The 16,903-nt window shown below is 37.6% G+C and overlaps 2 protein-coding genes across 4 annotated transcripts in view; one reads left to right on the top strand and one right to left on the bottom strand.

Annotated features, from left to right (window-relative positions):
* LOC117305893 (BRISC and BRCA1-A complex member 2-like) overlaps positions 1 to 9,453 on the top strand; it is a 31,545-nt gene extending 22,092 nt beyond the window's left edge. Inside the window, exons 8-11 of the mRNA XM_033790806.1 lie at positions 612 to 682; positions 4,343 to 4,425; positions 4,781 to 4,934; positions 6,793 to 9,453. Coding sequence (XP_033646697.1) covers positions 612 to 682; positions 4,343 to 4,425; positions 4,781 to 4,934; positions 6,793 to 6,865 — 381 coding nt within the window. The 3' untranslated portion in view covers positions 6,866 to 9,453. The remainder of the gene's footprint in view (positions 1 to 611; positions 683 to 4,342; positions 4,426 to 4,780; positions 4,935 to 6,792) is intronic.
* LOC117306008 lies at positions 7,470 to 16,854 on the bottom strand. 3 transcript variants are annotated; one of them, XM_033790876.1, is made up of 5 exons: positions 16,405 to 16,854; positions 14,389 to 14,667; positions 14,068 to 14,237; positions 11,997 to 12,316; positions 7,470 to 10,089 (listed from the first exon to the last, which is right to left on the bottom strand). In XM_033790876.1, exons 2-5 carry the CDS (start codon positions 14,655 to 14,657, stop codon positions 9,904 to 9,906), a joined length of 945 nt encoding a protein of 314 aa, XP_033646767.1. In that variant the 5' UTR covers positions 14,658 to 14,667; positions 16,405 to 16,854; the 3' UTR covers positions 7,470 to 9,903. The 3 variants fall into 3 exon arrangements, with proteins under 3 accessions (XP_033646767.1, XP_033646776.1, XP_033646784.1); XM_033790885.1 differs by lacking the exon at positions 16,405 to 16,854 and adding an exon at positions 16,168 to 16,254; XM_033790893.1 differs by lacking the exon at positions 16,405 to 16,854 and adding an exon at positions 15,976 to 16,055.
* Between the last annotated feature and the right edge of the window lie 49 nt (positions 16,855 to 16,903).

Raw genomic sequence — 16,903 nt, 5'->3', positions numbered from 1 at the left:
GGCATCACAGGGGGGTGTTTAAATGGATGATGTAACACCAGTAAAAGTGTTTAAACATAGGCGTGACACGGAAGCTCATCGTGTGGTGTTATTTTACGCGTAACGCATTCAATATGCGGGATGGCCAGTACTCAATATAAATGAAAAACTATAGTACGCACAACCATTGAGCTTCAACACAATTTTGACCCTTCGCGGAAGGGAGCCAAGACAGAAATTGAAAAAACTTCTAGATTTGGTTTGCAGATTTTCCAATTTTATTATGCTTTTTAACAAAAGGGCATTAGTGAATGAGGAAAAAAAATAGTAGAAACCTTGCAGAGTGGTGGCCGTTTGATAAAGGCCATCACCTGCAGCTCGAGTCTTTATCGCACGTTCATGACCCTGCCGGTTTTAAACAGACATAAGACATAGTGACTATTCTTTTATTCCCTTATTCAAAAACACACGCCAATAAATCAATCGCTAGAGCTTGAGTTTGATAAACTAGACTCCAAGAGTTAAGATAAATGTTCATGATTTATATAAGGAAACCAGTACCTTCATGTATCTCTAAAAAATGTGTGAGACATTAATTATTTGACAATTAAATTTGCATTATTGTTTTCCAGGTTGACCAGATTGTTAAAGGATTCCAAAAGAGAAAGGAGTACATTGCAGCATTTTTGAGTCATTATGGGAGGTAAGTTTATTTATAGAACAATGTTCATAAAGTCTGTCCTTTTTTGTGACAGTTTTGGGGAATCTGAAGGCACTCCTTAAAGGTCTAGACTTAACCCATTTTTTGTGAATTGTTTTTTATGTTATTAATTAGGGAATAACAGTGCGAGGACCCAGTCTTAAATGTGTGGTAATGACCGGGTTGGTGGCTGGCGCTGTTACTGGACTGAGCCAACCACCAACCTGGTCATTACCACGCAGTGAAGACCAGTGTCGCAGTCTCAGTTGGATTACCAAATACGGCAGTGTTACGGCATTTTATACCTGCACACAGCAAGCAAAAGTGGTCGATTTTAGTGCCGCGCTGAGTCGGCAGTTTTGCTCGAGCTCAAAGCTGTCATAGCGTCCGCAAGTAAATAGTGTGATGAACGAGTGGAGCGTCTACAACAGTTTTGTAAAAAAAGCAATCACATAGTCAAGTATTTGAGGAGCGGGAATTACAAAGAAGGTTCTTCTAAAAGCCAGGAGGGTTGTGCATTGCCAGGCCAAGAAGCACTCGTACAGTAACAAAAAAGGTTTCAGAGATATATTCGCGGCAGCAGTAGAGCAAAGCCTGCATCGACAGTGCTGAATAAAATGTCCGGCTACGTCATCTGGAAAGCTTTTTTCACCGGACTTCTGAGGCTGTGACTAATAATAAATAATAATAATAAAAAGAACACTTATAGTGCGCCGGTATCCACCAAAAGTGATGCTCATGACGCAAGGAATAAACACAAACTAATGAAAAGCAGCTGTGAAAAAGTGGGTTTTTAGGGCCTCTTTGAACTTGTAAATAGAAGACATGTTACGGATATTAAGAGGCAGACTATTCCAAAGTAAAGGACCACCATGAGAAAATGCCCTGTCACCCCAATTGTTGTGGGATTGGGGAACAACCAGTAACGAAGAAGTTGATGATCTAAGACATCTGGAAGGATTGTAACGAGCAATTAATCGACTACAGTGTGCCAAAATGCCCTGTGACGTCACCTGGAACTTTGAGCACACCGGACATCTGAGATTTTGACACCAAACGTGATTGGACAATAACTGTTCTTTGAGCGTTACACACGCGCATGAGCTCAGCGTCCTTCTAACATGTTGCTGTAAACAAGTCCATATATGGACATATAGGTTTATACGCTGGCACCTGTTACATCAAAATTGCTACATTTTCAGCGCATACGGCATGTGCACAAAGTGCCAATGAACGAATAAGCATGTGATTACAGGGCAAAGTGCAAACTAGTTTCCAAAGCTGGTCCTTTATCATCCGTTAATACATCCCCACGTGATTGAGTTTTGACCAATCAGAGTCTGCAAACTGTCCGAGGTATTTATGAATAAGGGAATCAATGTGTGGTGAAGATGTTTTAAACTAGTGGTTTAAACCCAACGAGGCATGGTTTTTGATATTATTTTAACCAAGACGAAGTCAAGTAAATTATCAAGAGCCAGGCCTCGGCGGGTTTAAACCAGAAGTTTGAAACCGATTCAACACACTTTGATTCCCATTAAACCTTTTCGGTCAAAAAAACATTTCTCGCTCCTGTCTTGTACATAGTTAATTCCTAGTTATTAATTTATTATTTTCTTTTAGATTATATTGTTTTTGGTATAATTTAATGCACTTTAGATTTGTTAAATTTCTGTGTACTGTTTAGTTCTCACAATTGTTTTGTTTTTTGAACAAGATATGGAATAAACGTTTTATTGAATTGAATTAACACTTTTTTGTCAAAAAGCAAAGTAAATGCAAAAATTATAATTGTTCAATGATTTCTTTCAACACAAAACCCCTCCAGCTATGAAATGGAAGGCCCTCGGGTAAACAACTCCTTATAAGGGAATGCTGTGCGTGTCGCGCGTATCACTTGATATGGCACAACTGTCCCAGCCATTGCTCTCGACCAATAGACTGTGCAAGTCTCGCGCGTATTTGAACTTCCGGGACCATTGTGGTCCCAACCTTATGGAGTTTTACGTTGGGGAGATTTTGTTTTGTCCATTACTTTAGTTTAATGTAGTTTATGACCATAAAAATTACATATGTTGTTAAAAATGTAATACTAATTAACATCATATGTAAAAGTAAAAATAAAGTCAACATAATAACGAAGAAAAACCGATATTTAAACTTGACCTCAGGTCAGGTTACTTGGTAAAAATTAAGAATTTGTGCCCATATCGGATCACGAAACTTACGCAGATGCTTGTTTTGGTCGCGCGGGGTGAAAAGCCTTTTCATTGGTCGTTTAGGCGTCGGCTTCCTCTTTAAACTGCGTCGCGCGTTTATCTAATGCCCTTGTGACCATCTTGCGTCCGCGTTTAAATCAGCTTTGAGTAGTTTCACATTCGGGCGTAGATTTACAAAGGGGTTTCACAAAATTTAAGATCAAACAAACATCCTTGTCCCAGAGTTTTACTTTTGTCTATACATAGACTTTAACCGATAATTGTGTATTAGTTTTAAAAGCTAAAACTAATTTAAACAAGCTCTATAGGGTATTTTTTTTGTTCAGATTCGGCATTAAGAATAAATTTAAGCAAAGATTTGATTCATAAAAAAATAAAGTTCTTCAGTTGTCGTGTTTTCTCGCTCCAATGCGCGCGAGACTTGCACAGTCTATAGGAATGAAGAAACTGTCTTATAAGCACGGTGCAAGGTGCAAGCTCGCGTGTCACACCCATGTTTCAACACTTTTTACTGGTCATTAAAGTCAACTGGAAATATAATTGTTTTTTCTTCAAACATTGAAGTATTTGTTTCTGAACAATAATATAATTTTTTGAGTAATTGTTTTTAACGATTTATATGTTTAAAAAAATAAATAAAGTTGTGTGGGGGTGACTCCGCCTACCCCTTTTGTGACGCCAATCAAGGCAGACTTTGCCTCGATCGAACATCGAACACACGTACGTGCAAGAACATTCAAGTCCTATTCGTGAGTTTGTACGTTTCGAAAAAGTGTTTTTCTTGCATTTTTCCGGCAATGTCGACCAGGTGTATTGCTGCTGGATGCAGGAAAACAACTAAAGATCATGGGGTCAGTTTGCAAAATGGTCCGGTCCGACGTCTTTTCTAGCGCTGTGCAGCAAACATTTCGAGCCCTCGTGCTTAGAGAATCCGGAATACACTACACATTTTGACATGAAGAGAAAAGTTCTTTTCTAAAACATGACGCCATCCCACCAATTTTTCCAGCTAGTGGGGAAGTGGAAGAAGGTACATGTACATGAAAGACATAACAAACCTAAAGGAGAATTTGCCTAACGTGAAAAAAATCGGGGTATTGTTTCAACTTTGAGGGCATCTTTTTAGCTTGCGCCAAGCGTCACTATCTTGTGTTGGCACTGCATGCGATTCATCGCACCTCGATTGACATCACAAACAGCGCCCTCTCGGGTCAGGCTTATTTTCAAATTTGTAAATAACATGGAAACTAATTTTGTAAAACCTTAGTTAATTGTTTATTCATATTCCACTCATCAAAACACATATTTTGTTTTGACAAAATACCACTTCCAGGTGACTTTAATAAAGGTTTATACACACCCACGTGACGCACTCTCCACCCATAGGAATAGCAAAACTGTCTGAGGTTTTTATTAATACCATTTATGTGTTTTGTGCTTACAGGGCAGTGCTGGAATACGATGCAGAAACATACAACAAGATCTCTTTGCTATTTGATTGGGAGGATTTCTACTTCATCTTGCACAGTTAGTTTCTCTGTTTCTTTATTTTTAGTTATCCCACACGCACAATTGGAGTACTGAAAAACACATTGTTTTAGTGCTTTTGAAATTTACCGCACACAAATTCTTGTCACTTGATCGGTGGAACATCTATTACATGCCATCCTTATTTTGCCATGTAGGGCCACGAAGCTACAAAATATTACATACAAGTCCTATATGGGTAAATATAGGACCCTTTGCACACTTTGCAAGCAGTATTTACAAGACAATTGTTACTGTTTGGTTTTATAAAAAAAATTATTGTCCGAAGAATTAAAATAAATAAAAAAATAAATAAAATTATATATCAATCTTTTTTTGTTTTTTTATTTCTCAGTTAACATTCCAACTTTCTTCCCACGTGACCAGCCGCATTTTGAGTTACAATCTGTATATCACATGACTACATATAGCAAACCAATCATTGCAACTATAAAGGATTATCCCTACAGCCCACGGTGGAGTGGCAACGAGATGGCAGAGAGAGCAAAGTGAGTTTCAAATGTTGTTTAGGGGAACATGTTGCCTCGGATCGGACGAGTTGGTCTATAAAAAGTGTTTATAGCCGTTTGTTATAAAATGCACATGATTGGAAAGATGTTTTAAAGACACTGGACACTATTGGTAATTGTCAAATACTAGGCTTCACAGTTGGTGTATCTCAACATATGTCAAAATAGCAAAGCTGTGAAAATTTGAGCTCAATCGGTCGTCGAAGTTGCGAGATATTAATGAAAGAAAAATACGCATTCGTCGCCCCCAATGGTCACACGAAGTTGTGTGCTTTCAGATGCTTGGTTTCAAGACCTCAAATTCTAAATCCGAGGTCTCAAAATCATATTCGTGGAAAATTACTTCTTTCTTGAAAACTACATCACTTTAGAGGGAGCTTTTTCTCACAAAGTTTTATACTATCAACCTCTCCCCATTACTCGTAATCAAGAAAGGTTTTATGATAATAATTATTTTGAGTAATTACCAATAGTGTCCACTGCCTTTAAAATTAGAATACAATGATCCACACAAATTTGCCTCGAAATTGCGTGGTTTTCCTTTTACTTTGCGAACTAAGATGGTCGGCCATTTATGGGAGTCCAAAATTTGACTCCCATAAGTGGTCGACCGTGTTTAGTCAACAAGGTAAAAGGAAAACCGTGCAATTTTAAGGCATGTTTGTGTAGATCATTGTATTCTACTTTTACAACATCTTTGTAACCATATGCATTTTATAACAAATGGTTACAAATGCTTTTCAAAGACAAACTCGACCGATCCAAGGCAACGTGTTCCTTTAAACCTAAATATGCTAGGGTTATAGATTGGTTTTTTGTCAATGTAACGCTTATTTATAGGCAAAACTTTAAAGAACTAGCAGGATGCCGGGCTTCGCGCGGCAACCCCGCTGGAAATCATTGTGTTTAAAAAGCCACAAATGTAGCGTTGTGTCGGTGAATTCGTATACACTTGCTCGCCTTTTTTCCATTTCTCATTATTTGTCGTTCTCCCATCCATCAAGTTCCGCCGCGCGGGTCCCGCTAGTGGTTCTTTCCCAGTCCCATTTCATTTTTCATGTTCAGTTTATTACTTTCCTATCCCGTATTGTTTTATAAGTCTTTTTTCCCTTTCCCGTAGGCCTATTATATCCCCGGCCCCGTTAATTTGTTTGCCATTCCACCGTCCCATGTCCCACCTTGAGCCCTTCCCTCTCCCATCCCAGGCCATAGAACCCGAGCCTCCGTGGGCCTTCATTCCCGCGATCCCGTGCGTTGGCATTGTTCTTTACTTGCTACTTGTTCCGTTATACCCCGTTGCAGCAGCACCCGCTAGACATCATTGCGTATTTAATTCTGCAAGTAGCATAGTGAAAGGGGGGGGTAAGTGTAGGGACACTCTGAGTTACGACGAACCTTGAAGTGTCCAGTACCTTTAAAAACTTGCTTTGTACAGTTTGACTTAGTAGTGCAGGATTTGAAGTTGCCATCTTTCTGCAATCCCATATATTACCCCTGCTACCATGTTCGGGGTTTACTTAGAGAGCAAAACACAAAACAATAACAGTGATGCAGAGTAATTCCTGTATTCTAAAGATGAATCCAAATGACTTTTATGTGTTACTGGATATATGCTATACTGTACTACATGGCACCCAGGCATTTACTACCAATGAAGTTTTGTTCACAATGCCAGCCTGATGTAAAACATGTATGTGACTATGTCCCAGTCTTTAGTCTGATTCAGCTCAAACCTTTAGTGGTTGCCAATGCAGAATTACATCATCATTGTTTTTTGACACTTCTATACATAGTAAAATGCATCTTTAATTCCTGTTTGATCATTCTATTTCCTCAGAGTATATCTGGAGCAGTATATGCCAGAGTTTAAGAGATCCTCCATGCACCTGTCTGCAAGCAGAATGAGGTGACACCCCTTACACACAAAGTATGTTACCAAATAGTTAGCAGAATGACAAGACTGTATTAGATATCAGTGTCTCACTTCTCCGTAACACAGACAGTGATGTGGAAGAATGTATACATAATTATTTAGTAGGAAATGGAACAAGTGGAAAATCTGGAGACTCCCATCAGAAGTAGTAGAGCACTTCTGCGAATTATTATTATTTTATTGTGTGAGTTGATGTCCCTCAAAAAATGATGGACAAGGTTAATACTGGCATGTCATTGTGATCACAAATTAGCACCGATAATGGATCAAAGTCAAGTCCAGGTACAAAAATCATCCAAGTTGCTCGTTTCCGCGGAATTCCGCTTTTTTTTTTTTTTTTTTTTTACGTGAAAAAAAAAACAAAAAAAGGGGGAAAAATTTTTAAAAAATGTAAAACCTTATATATGCCTGGCATAAACAGTGTACAGCTACAATCATGTAAAATAAGCCTAGTACATGCTAAAAATGCACTTAAGAGCATATTAAAATAAACCTCAACACTTTCTAGGGTACCATTGTGGGTATCATGTCCCGTGGCGTTTCGGCTGCCTCGCTCCGCACTTGCGTTGTTCCTTTGAAAATTTTCCTCTTTTTTTTTTCAACGGGCAGTTGCATGCCTGATTGGTACAATTTTTTGCTAATGTAAATGTGGTATTGACTGGAATTTTGTGCATGCCTTTAAACATCATACTACATGTGTCATTAGTTGTGGTTGTGTACAAACAATCTCATCAAAAAACTTGACCTCAAAATAATCCTCTTTCCAGTAGTATTTAAACAGCAATTGTACATTTAATTGTTTTTTTAAACTAGAATGGAGTCATCTTGGTGTATGTCGACAACATGTTCAATGTTTTATCCATTTGTTGTATTACAGTGTACAGTGTACTATTTCTTGCTGTTATTGAAATCAAGCAAGTGACTTGCACTGTGGGCTTGAAGGTGTCCGCGTAATGAGACAATCTTGATAAAATGGTATCTTGATATCTTGGTATTCATTTCACACAAATTTTACAACATTGGGATAGTGATTACTGGGCAATGCATGCAGTTGCTGACCCTTTTATTTCTTCTTGAATGGTTTATTATTTACAATATGCTTTAAATTACCTCGCCATTAATGAATACAGATCATCTGATTGTAATGGTCAAAACTTTATTTCCTTCAATCAAACTTGAATCCTCGATTCTGATTGGGTGATCCATGGCAACAACAGTGTGATATCATTTCTTGTTGCCATGATCAATATCACACCATTGGTAATATACATGTTTTGTTCTTACATTGTGTACTGCACTATTTAAAACTGCACTATTTAAGTCTGCTTCAAGATAACTGTGTTATAACATGCATGTTCATTTTGTGTATAGCTTAGAATAGCAAAACACACCGAGTTAGAATGGCGTAATATTCAGCGTGTAATATGAAATCTCTGCCTAGCCCACTAACTAACATACGGACAACCTGAGGAATTATTCCAAAATTTGACTGGAACAATATAAATTTGCTTAAAGGGAAGGTACACGTTTGGTAATTACTCAAAACAAATATTAACTTAAAAACTGACTTGGTAACGAGCATTGTATAGGCTGTCAAAGTAGCTGCAGCTGCAAATTGTGATATGGCCCAAGACTCAAGGACTCTGCTAGGGTCAAAGCATGGGGTCGTTAAAACATTTGTTGCATGTTCTTGTTTATTCACAAAACAGTACATTTTTATATATACATGTAAATCCTTAGCAAACTTCCTAAAACTCATCTTTTTATAACTAGTCTAAGCTCTTTATCATCTATGCTATTATTATTAATATAAGTTTGTAAAGTTTAGCGAAAATATATGCAAATATGTTCTCTTCAATCTGCCAAGAAAATAGGTTATTATTAATGTGTCATCAATACTTCATAGCGTAATCTAACAAATAAAGGATTATTCAATGGGAATATATGTTATTAAAAAAACAAGGAAGAGGCATTATCACGATAATGCTTGTTAGATTTTGTGTTCCTATAGGGATTAATTGATGTTACTATTTATTGCTATTTAATTATTGTATATAACATCCAATTTGGCCTGTGGGCCACGAAATGTGAACCTAATCGAATTAAATGAAATGAGTTGCATGCAACATTCTCTCTGGCGTTTTGGTGATATCTCAAAACCTGACCAGCTTTTGAAATTTAATTTTCGCAGGTTAATTTTATTGTATAAAACTACAAATGGGATTAATATAATCAAACGGTTAAAAAAACAAAGGTATTTCCATGCCTTTAAAGACAAACAATTTGCTGAGCAAATCTTTTTGGGGAGGAAAAAATATTCCTTTACTACTGGAAAACTTCAAACTTTGAAATGACAAAAACAAACCTAATGTATCTGACATACTAAAAAATTATTAGGTCTCATTTTACAGTTTCCATTTTATAAAGTGTCACTTAACCGACAAAATGCTATATTGTCCTTGCATACATGTAGTAATCTTCTGGTCCTATCAAATATACATTTTTTGAACTGTGAAAGATATAATTTGTATGTACCAGAATAAATACGAAAAAGTTCAATGTTAATTTAATATTGAATAGTCTTTTTTATAAATCGTTATCACTTAAGGTTTTAAAGCTAGTGTTGCCCATTCAATGTCTTTGTACAGATGTACACGGTGAGTGAAACGTTTAGTAACAATATAAATATAATCCCAAGTTAATTTTGTTGTTGGATTTGTTTATGGTCTTTGAAGCAATATTGGAAAGTCTGTGGAAAATGACTTAAAACCTACACAAAGCAGAGTTTCATTAAACCCACCTCTTCCTCTCACTTCGACACTGTCAGCTAGCCCACCACTACTCCTGCCCAACCCGTAACCATCTTGTGGAACTAATTCAAATGTTCGAGGTTAAAACTAATTTTTTCAATTACTGTGCGAGAGGGACAGGGTTTAGTTCAATTGAGTCCACAAATTAAAGTTGAATGTGCTTGGATCAGGATGTAGTTCACTGGGAATATTAAAAACATTTGTGTCAATACAAATTATGGATCTGCTCCTGAACTGCCTGAAGCTCTTTCCTTGTCTGCGTGACTTCATTTTTCATAGATTCATATTGCATCTTTCTACGGAGGCGATACGCCTTGCTGCGGAGACGATTCCTCTCCTTCCTGATATAAAGCTCATCAGGGGACAACTCTTTAGACCTGGTGTGTGCCTTCTAAAGGACATGACAAAATGTGGACAAGAAAAATTTTCAGTTTGTTCAGGTTGTTTCAATGTCCATGTTGAAGGAAATAAGGGACAGTGACATTTACCTTCAAAGAACGGATAAAACTATTAGGTACTACCTAGCCTCATACATGCTCATGATCAAAAGCTGACATTTCATGCAACATGCTATTTTAGCTGTTTACCATGCATGTGCTTTACGAAGCAATCTTGGAGCTGTCGCACAGACACATATTGTATATATCACACTTCTTGCAGTGTTGGAGTCAAAACCTCAAAGTCAGAGATAAAGACCGAGACCTCCCCATCCAAGACCGAAACATTTTGAGACCTCAAAATCACAGAGAAGTAAAACAAAAAACAAAAAAATGTTCAAGACAGCTCCGACACCAACTTAAACTAACATCGCTCCACATGAAACAATGATGCCAAACTAAAGAAGTATGAGGTTAGCAAAACAAATAATTATGTGCCATAGATTATTTCAGATGGATAGACTGATGGATAGATAGATAGACGGATAGATAGAAAGACAGATTGATATATAGATAGATGGTTTATATAAAATATAAAAAATACACATACATACACAAAACACAGATTAACAGAACATACCAAAAATGGCAACTGTACACAGTGAAGAGTTTATTTTAGCTTATAAGAGGTTATCTATGTAGTTTGTCTTCTTCTGATCATGGAGGAAGGAAGAGAAGGAGCTCGAACGAAGGGACTTCAAAAGTCGAACCTGCGGTACCGCGGTCGTTTAACAACACCTTGTAATCATTGAAATACCTTATACAGACAATGGGCGACCTTGATATGTGAGTTTGCGCGTGCGCAATTGGTTCTTCACTCAACCATGGTGTCGTATGTCGTATGGATATAATACAGGAAAACATTTTTTTTTGAGACCTGATAAAATTTGTGTACACTTGTGCTCACCAAATTGAAAAACACAATTGAATACCAACCACCCTCGTGTGCTAATACCCAAATTTTGAACCACCGCTAGTGACCGGAAAGTCACAAAAAATAGAAAAATATGCCATGATGTTTCAGTGAAACACCACAAACGGTAAATGAAAACGTGTATATTCACAATTCTTGTTTCCAATGATTCAACTTTACACGAAGGCAACGGTGCAGAGCGGCGGTACCGCACGTTCTGTACAAAGATATCTAATCCTGCTCGTTAATCGGCCGTCCAGCTGGAGGTCTCCTATCTTTTTCCACTGGTCAGACAGGGGCATTGTCAGGGTATTCTTTTGTTACTCTGCAGTTTTGCGGGTCGTTCCAGCTCCTTCTCTTCCTTCCTCCATGTTCTGATCAATCACTTTTTATTAACCCAGCCCAAGCCCTAAGTAGCATTTTGGCTGACAGTTTTGATGGCATGTAATGCATCTCATACACTGTTCCAAAATATGTCGCGCTTAACTAAACACCTTAGAAGAATGGCACCTAATAAACCCATGTACAGTACTGGATCCATAACATTCAGGCAAAAGCAGGTGACTGCCGAAATCCCAAAAAATAGGCTGTTGCAAAAACCAAGATGACACACTACAAAAGCATGAATCAAGCCTTCAGTAGTGTGTTTATCTATCAGTTGCGTACTTTCCCAATTTTGTGAAGTGCAAAAGATGCTGATCTGCATTTCTGTGAAACAAAACTGTCCATAGTGAAATTATCATTGAATATTGCACCCACATTACGACACTTCCTGACAGAATTAACCTGTGTGCCATCTAAGTCAATGAATGATATATGATCTGTGGAATGAAAATGTGAAGATACATGTATGTGAAGGAATTCAGTCTTGTTGCTATTGAGCTTTTAAAGACCTTTGATTTGTGACCATTCTTTAATTGCTTGGATTGCATACAAACATGTTTATACCTTTGTCACTCTGTCAGCCACATGATGAAAGTAATCATGAGTAGCCATATCACTGTAAAATCTAGCTGACTGATGTGTTGATAATCGTGCTTGATAATTAGGTGTCATCTTTGCTGATTTTGAATGCATGAAGAGGTCATCAAGGTCACTGTCTGAAGTCATTGCGTCGTTCATCCAAGTGTCATTCTTGAGCCACTCTTGTTGGGGGGCAAACTTGGGATCAGTGACCAGTGAAAAATCAGGGTTGTTGATGCTGTTAAAGAAAGGGTCATCAATGTTCATGCATGCTCCAAGGCGACTGATGGTGTGATTTTGGTCATCTAAAGCAATAAAATAAATTTTACCAAAAAGGTTTCTTTATTATACAAGGTTAAAGCCGCTGGATGCTGTTGGTTATTGACAAAAGACCAGCCTTCTCACTTTGAGTATCTCAACATATGCATAAGATAACAAACCTGTGAAAATTTGAGCTCAATTGGTCTAGTCATTGAAGTTGCGAGATAATAATAAAAGAAAAAACACCCTTGTCACACGAAAAACTAAGTCACCTCAGAGGGAGCCGTTTCTCACATGTTTCATACTATCAACCGCACCCCATTACTCTTTACCAAAGTAAGGATTTATGCTCATGATTTATTTTGAGTAATTACCAATAGTGTCCAGTGTCCACTGCCTTTAAAGGCAGAACAATTTGGGTTGGGCGAGTTTAATCAACCAAAATACATGTATTTAAGTGCTGCTTTGTAATATGCGATCTCTAGCAAGCCAAGTTTTGTTGATTTGCTAAGAACACTGCTTCATACATAGCTGTGGTGTGGTTGTTGAAAATCCTGAAAATGGGTAGCAGTGTCCAGGAAAAATTAGAGTTTATTGACCCCCTTGCACTAATAGCTCATGCTGCTCACGGTCCATGTTCTGCCGGCCTTTTAATAGGGGAATCAATGTGTGGTGAAGAGGTTTTCAACTAGTGGTTTAATCCCAACGAGGCCTGGTTCTTGATAATTTTACTGAGACCAACCAGGCCTCGGTGGGTTTAAACCACTAGTTGAAAACCGATTCAACACACTTTGATTCCCATTCATAAATACCTTTTCGGTCAAAAACATCAACACTTTTTTGTCAAAAAGTAAAATAAATGCAAAAATTATAATTGTTCAATGATTTCTTTCAACACAACACCCCTCCAGCTATGAAATGGTAAAGCCCTCCGCCGCCCTTGGGTAAGCAACTCCTTAAAAAGGAATGCTGCGCGCGTATCGCGTGATGTGGCTCAACTGTTTCAGCCGTTGCTCTCGACCAATAGGAATGAAGAAACTGTCTAATAGGAACAGGTGCAAGCTCACGTGTCACGCCCATTTTTCAACACTTTTTACTGGTCATTAACAAAGGTTTATACACACCCATGTGATGCGCTCTCCGCCAATAGGAATAGCGAAACTGTCTGAGGTATTTATGAGTTAAATCTTATTGAACCAAATTATGTTGAGTATTTTAATGCATGCATTGCATAAATAAGGGAATCAATGTGTTGTGAAGAGGTTTTCAACTAGTGGTTTAATCCCAACGAGGCCTGGTTCTTGATAATTTTACCATGACAAAGTCGAGGTAAATTATCAAGAACCAGGCCTCGGCGGGTTTAAACCACTAGTTGAAAACCGATTCAACACACTTTGATTCCCATTCATAAATACCTTTTCGGTCAAAAAACATCAACACTTTTGGTCAAAAAGTAAAATAAATGCAAAAATCATAATTTTTTTTACCCACATCCTTTAAACAGAAAGCAGTTGAATGCAAGGGGTGACTTGTTACAACTAATCCAACCTTGATTATTTGCACAAATTATCCCTTTTCAGTCAAAAATTATATTTTCCCTTTGAACAACTACAGTTTATAATGCTACCAACCCTACATGCCTGGCTACTCTTTGTTGTTTTCGTTTTCAATTCAGTCAAATTTACTTGCATAACACCATTAGCATGTTATTCATTGAAGTTTGCGCACCATGGTTTTTATTGCCTAGACTAACTCTGTTTACTGCTGCCGTATACAAAACACCAAATGAACTAACCAAGGAAGTCTAGTAGATCCATACTCGTTTGAGAGATCTCTGCTCCAGGAGAAGTTGCCTGTGATGTCATCTTTTCAGGAGTGTCTGCTTCAAGAAAATCCAAATCCATACTAGTAGAATTCCAGGGACAACAAAAAGCAGAGTCGTTTGGCCAACTATCCCCATCAATGCTGAAAGAAAGAAAAACTACACTGTTAATTGTTTCAGTTTTTTTGTTCACTGTAAAACAATGTTATTATGGTCTTGTGTTGCATTAAAATTCACATTGCTGCAAAATTGTATTTAAAACAAAATTATTTTCAGATAAATATATTTATTTACCAAGGGCTTAGTTGTGAACTTGGTGGGATGTCATTATTGCTGAGGAGACTGACCGGCCAGCTCATTACTGTGTGAAGAGATTCAAGTAAAGGGGTGGAAGATATGCTTTCTGTCCATGGTAGCAATGATGATGGAGAGCTCCAACTCCAGTTATTATTCTCCTTCTCAGGAGAGCAGATTCTACTGGACGGACAAGATGATGTTGACTGTTTGCAGGCCTTCTCAAGAACGGAAGCAAACTTCTGTCTTTTCTGATGCAGTGTGTTCATGTTTGTAAAGCTGTTTTTTGTTCAAATTAAAAGATAATAACCCATTTATATTAATAATACAACATTTGTATAGGGTGCACAATCACTGTTTTAAAAGTGTTCAAAGGCGCAGGTCAAGGACAACCAATGAATTCTCTGCACGCTCATACTAATAAATGGCCAGTGTGAAAAGATATTGTTGAAAAAACATTATGATTTATTGGTTTTACCATTCACCATCGATGTGTGATATATGTTTGTTATGCTTTACTTGGGGAAAGCACTGAATGCATGCAGTGCATGAAGTCCTCACAAAAAAGGCCATCATTTACAAATTAATTAATTTAACTCAAAACACAATTATTATAATGTGCCCCAGGCCCCTGCCCTTAAGAATGGGGTCCATATCATACATGTATCCTCTTACCAGTTTTCACGGTATTATGCCTTTTCTTTGAATTGGGCAAAAAATAATGATGCGATATATCAACCGGTGCCTAATTATCTTCATTTGTTTATATATTAAGACTGTTTGCAGGCCTTATAAACATAAATTAGAACTTGATGGACATTGAAGTTTTCACACCACACACCGATCTTCAATGACTTCAACTGGTCCCATTTGTTTTGAGTTTTTCCTGTTTTCAAGGCAAACGAGAAAGAATGGTTTCCCGGTCAAGCCATATACATGGAAGAAATATCTGCAGTGACTGCAAGTGTTCCGTGAGACTCTGTGTATGACTCTATAGCCAGCAGTTGTCTTCATTTTATTCAAATTATTTTTTTTCTGACATTTTAAAAATTACCATGGTAATTTGCAAAAAATAAAAAAATTATAAAAAATTATAAAAAGTGTGAATAATTATTGGCTTTTAAATCTGATTTTTATTTATTTTTAATAAAAAAAAATCCCCTAAATATTTATAAAAAAGCATAAAAATAAAAAGCGATAATTGAATCACCAAGCTGATGTTTAAATTTTAATATTTATAATAATTTTTAAATTGATACGAGTGTTAAAAAAATATCTCAAAAAATATTAGAAAATAATATAAAGGCACATGCAAATAACCAGTGGAGCCTTACGTGTTTCTAAGTTTTGGTCAAGGGAGAGGAGACTCTTTGCTTGGCAAATAAACCCAAAAATTGTGTATCTAGGGACTGTTAAGTGTTTACATCGCGCACAGAGAGGAAGATTTGTCACGATTTTAGGGACACCTTGAAAACAGGACCTCCTACGATACATAAAAATAATAATAATATTAACGCCCTAACTAATTAATATTTGGAATTTATCAGATTATGTCACTTTGTTCAGTGTTTATAATGTTAGACTCACTAGTTGAAAGTCGAACCCCATCCACATCATCCCACATTTCCATTGACATATGAATTATGATGCGAAAGACATGAAAGTATTGACGTCAAGTTCATTTTTAATGGACAAGTTCATGTAAAGCCGGCAGCATGGCAACATAGGTTAAAAAGGATTCAAATTAATCCAATTAATCTAAAAAAATTAAGGCCGTACATCCATGTAGCTAAGCAGCATGCTGAGCGCTTAGCAGTAGCGCACGGTTCTTTGATTGAAGCTTCGTCTTGACTTCTCTAGTCCTACCAAAGATTATAGGAGCGCCGCAAGGCTTACTTGCGCCTTACGGCGCTCTAGCGCCTTACGGCGCTCTCTAGCGCCTTACGGCGCTCTATAATAATCTTTGGTCCTACACCATAGAGCTATATATAGCTCTTTGTCCTACACCGCACCTACCTCCCCTGACAGACTCTGTACTGTCCAAAAGGACATCCAGCCTCCCCCCGTGTCCTGATGAGTGATCCTCACAAACGGGTTTTGAGCTAAGCAGTTTCCTGGTGCACTTGCAGAATGGTTTTCAACTGCAAGAACTCTTGTGTTCTTGTACTTTCAAGCGCTGTCAAGATTTGAGTCAGCTTTTCTCTTCCTCCTCTGATTATTAATTATAGCTAATTTTAAAAGTAAAAATAGTCCATTTTTATGTTGACAATATGCATGATACCGCGCCGGGCGCGTGAGCGCGCACGCTCACTTCAACAACCAATGAGATAATAATGATACATTAAGCGTGCGCGTCAACGCGTGTGTAAACACATCGGTGTATCCAAGAGGAAATTTCAAACATGTGCGAATAATAATGTCGTCTGCTTCTACAAAAACCTTGTTCAGTGGTGGTAGGCTCATGGTAGGCTAGGTAGTACTTCGTCTTTATGCCCCCGCTCAATCGTGATCGCAG

This window comes from Asterias rubens, chromosome 1, assembly GCF_902459465.1.
Source record: "Asterias rubens chromosome 1, eAstRub1.3, whole genome shotgun sequence".
NCBI lineage: Eukaryota > Metazoa > Echinodermata > Asteroidea > Forcipulatida > Asteriidae > Asterias > Asterias rubens.
This window is presented reverse-complemented; position numbering and strand designations above follow the sequence as displayed.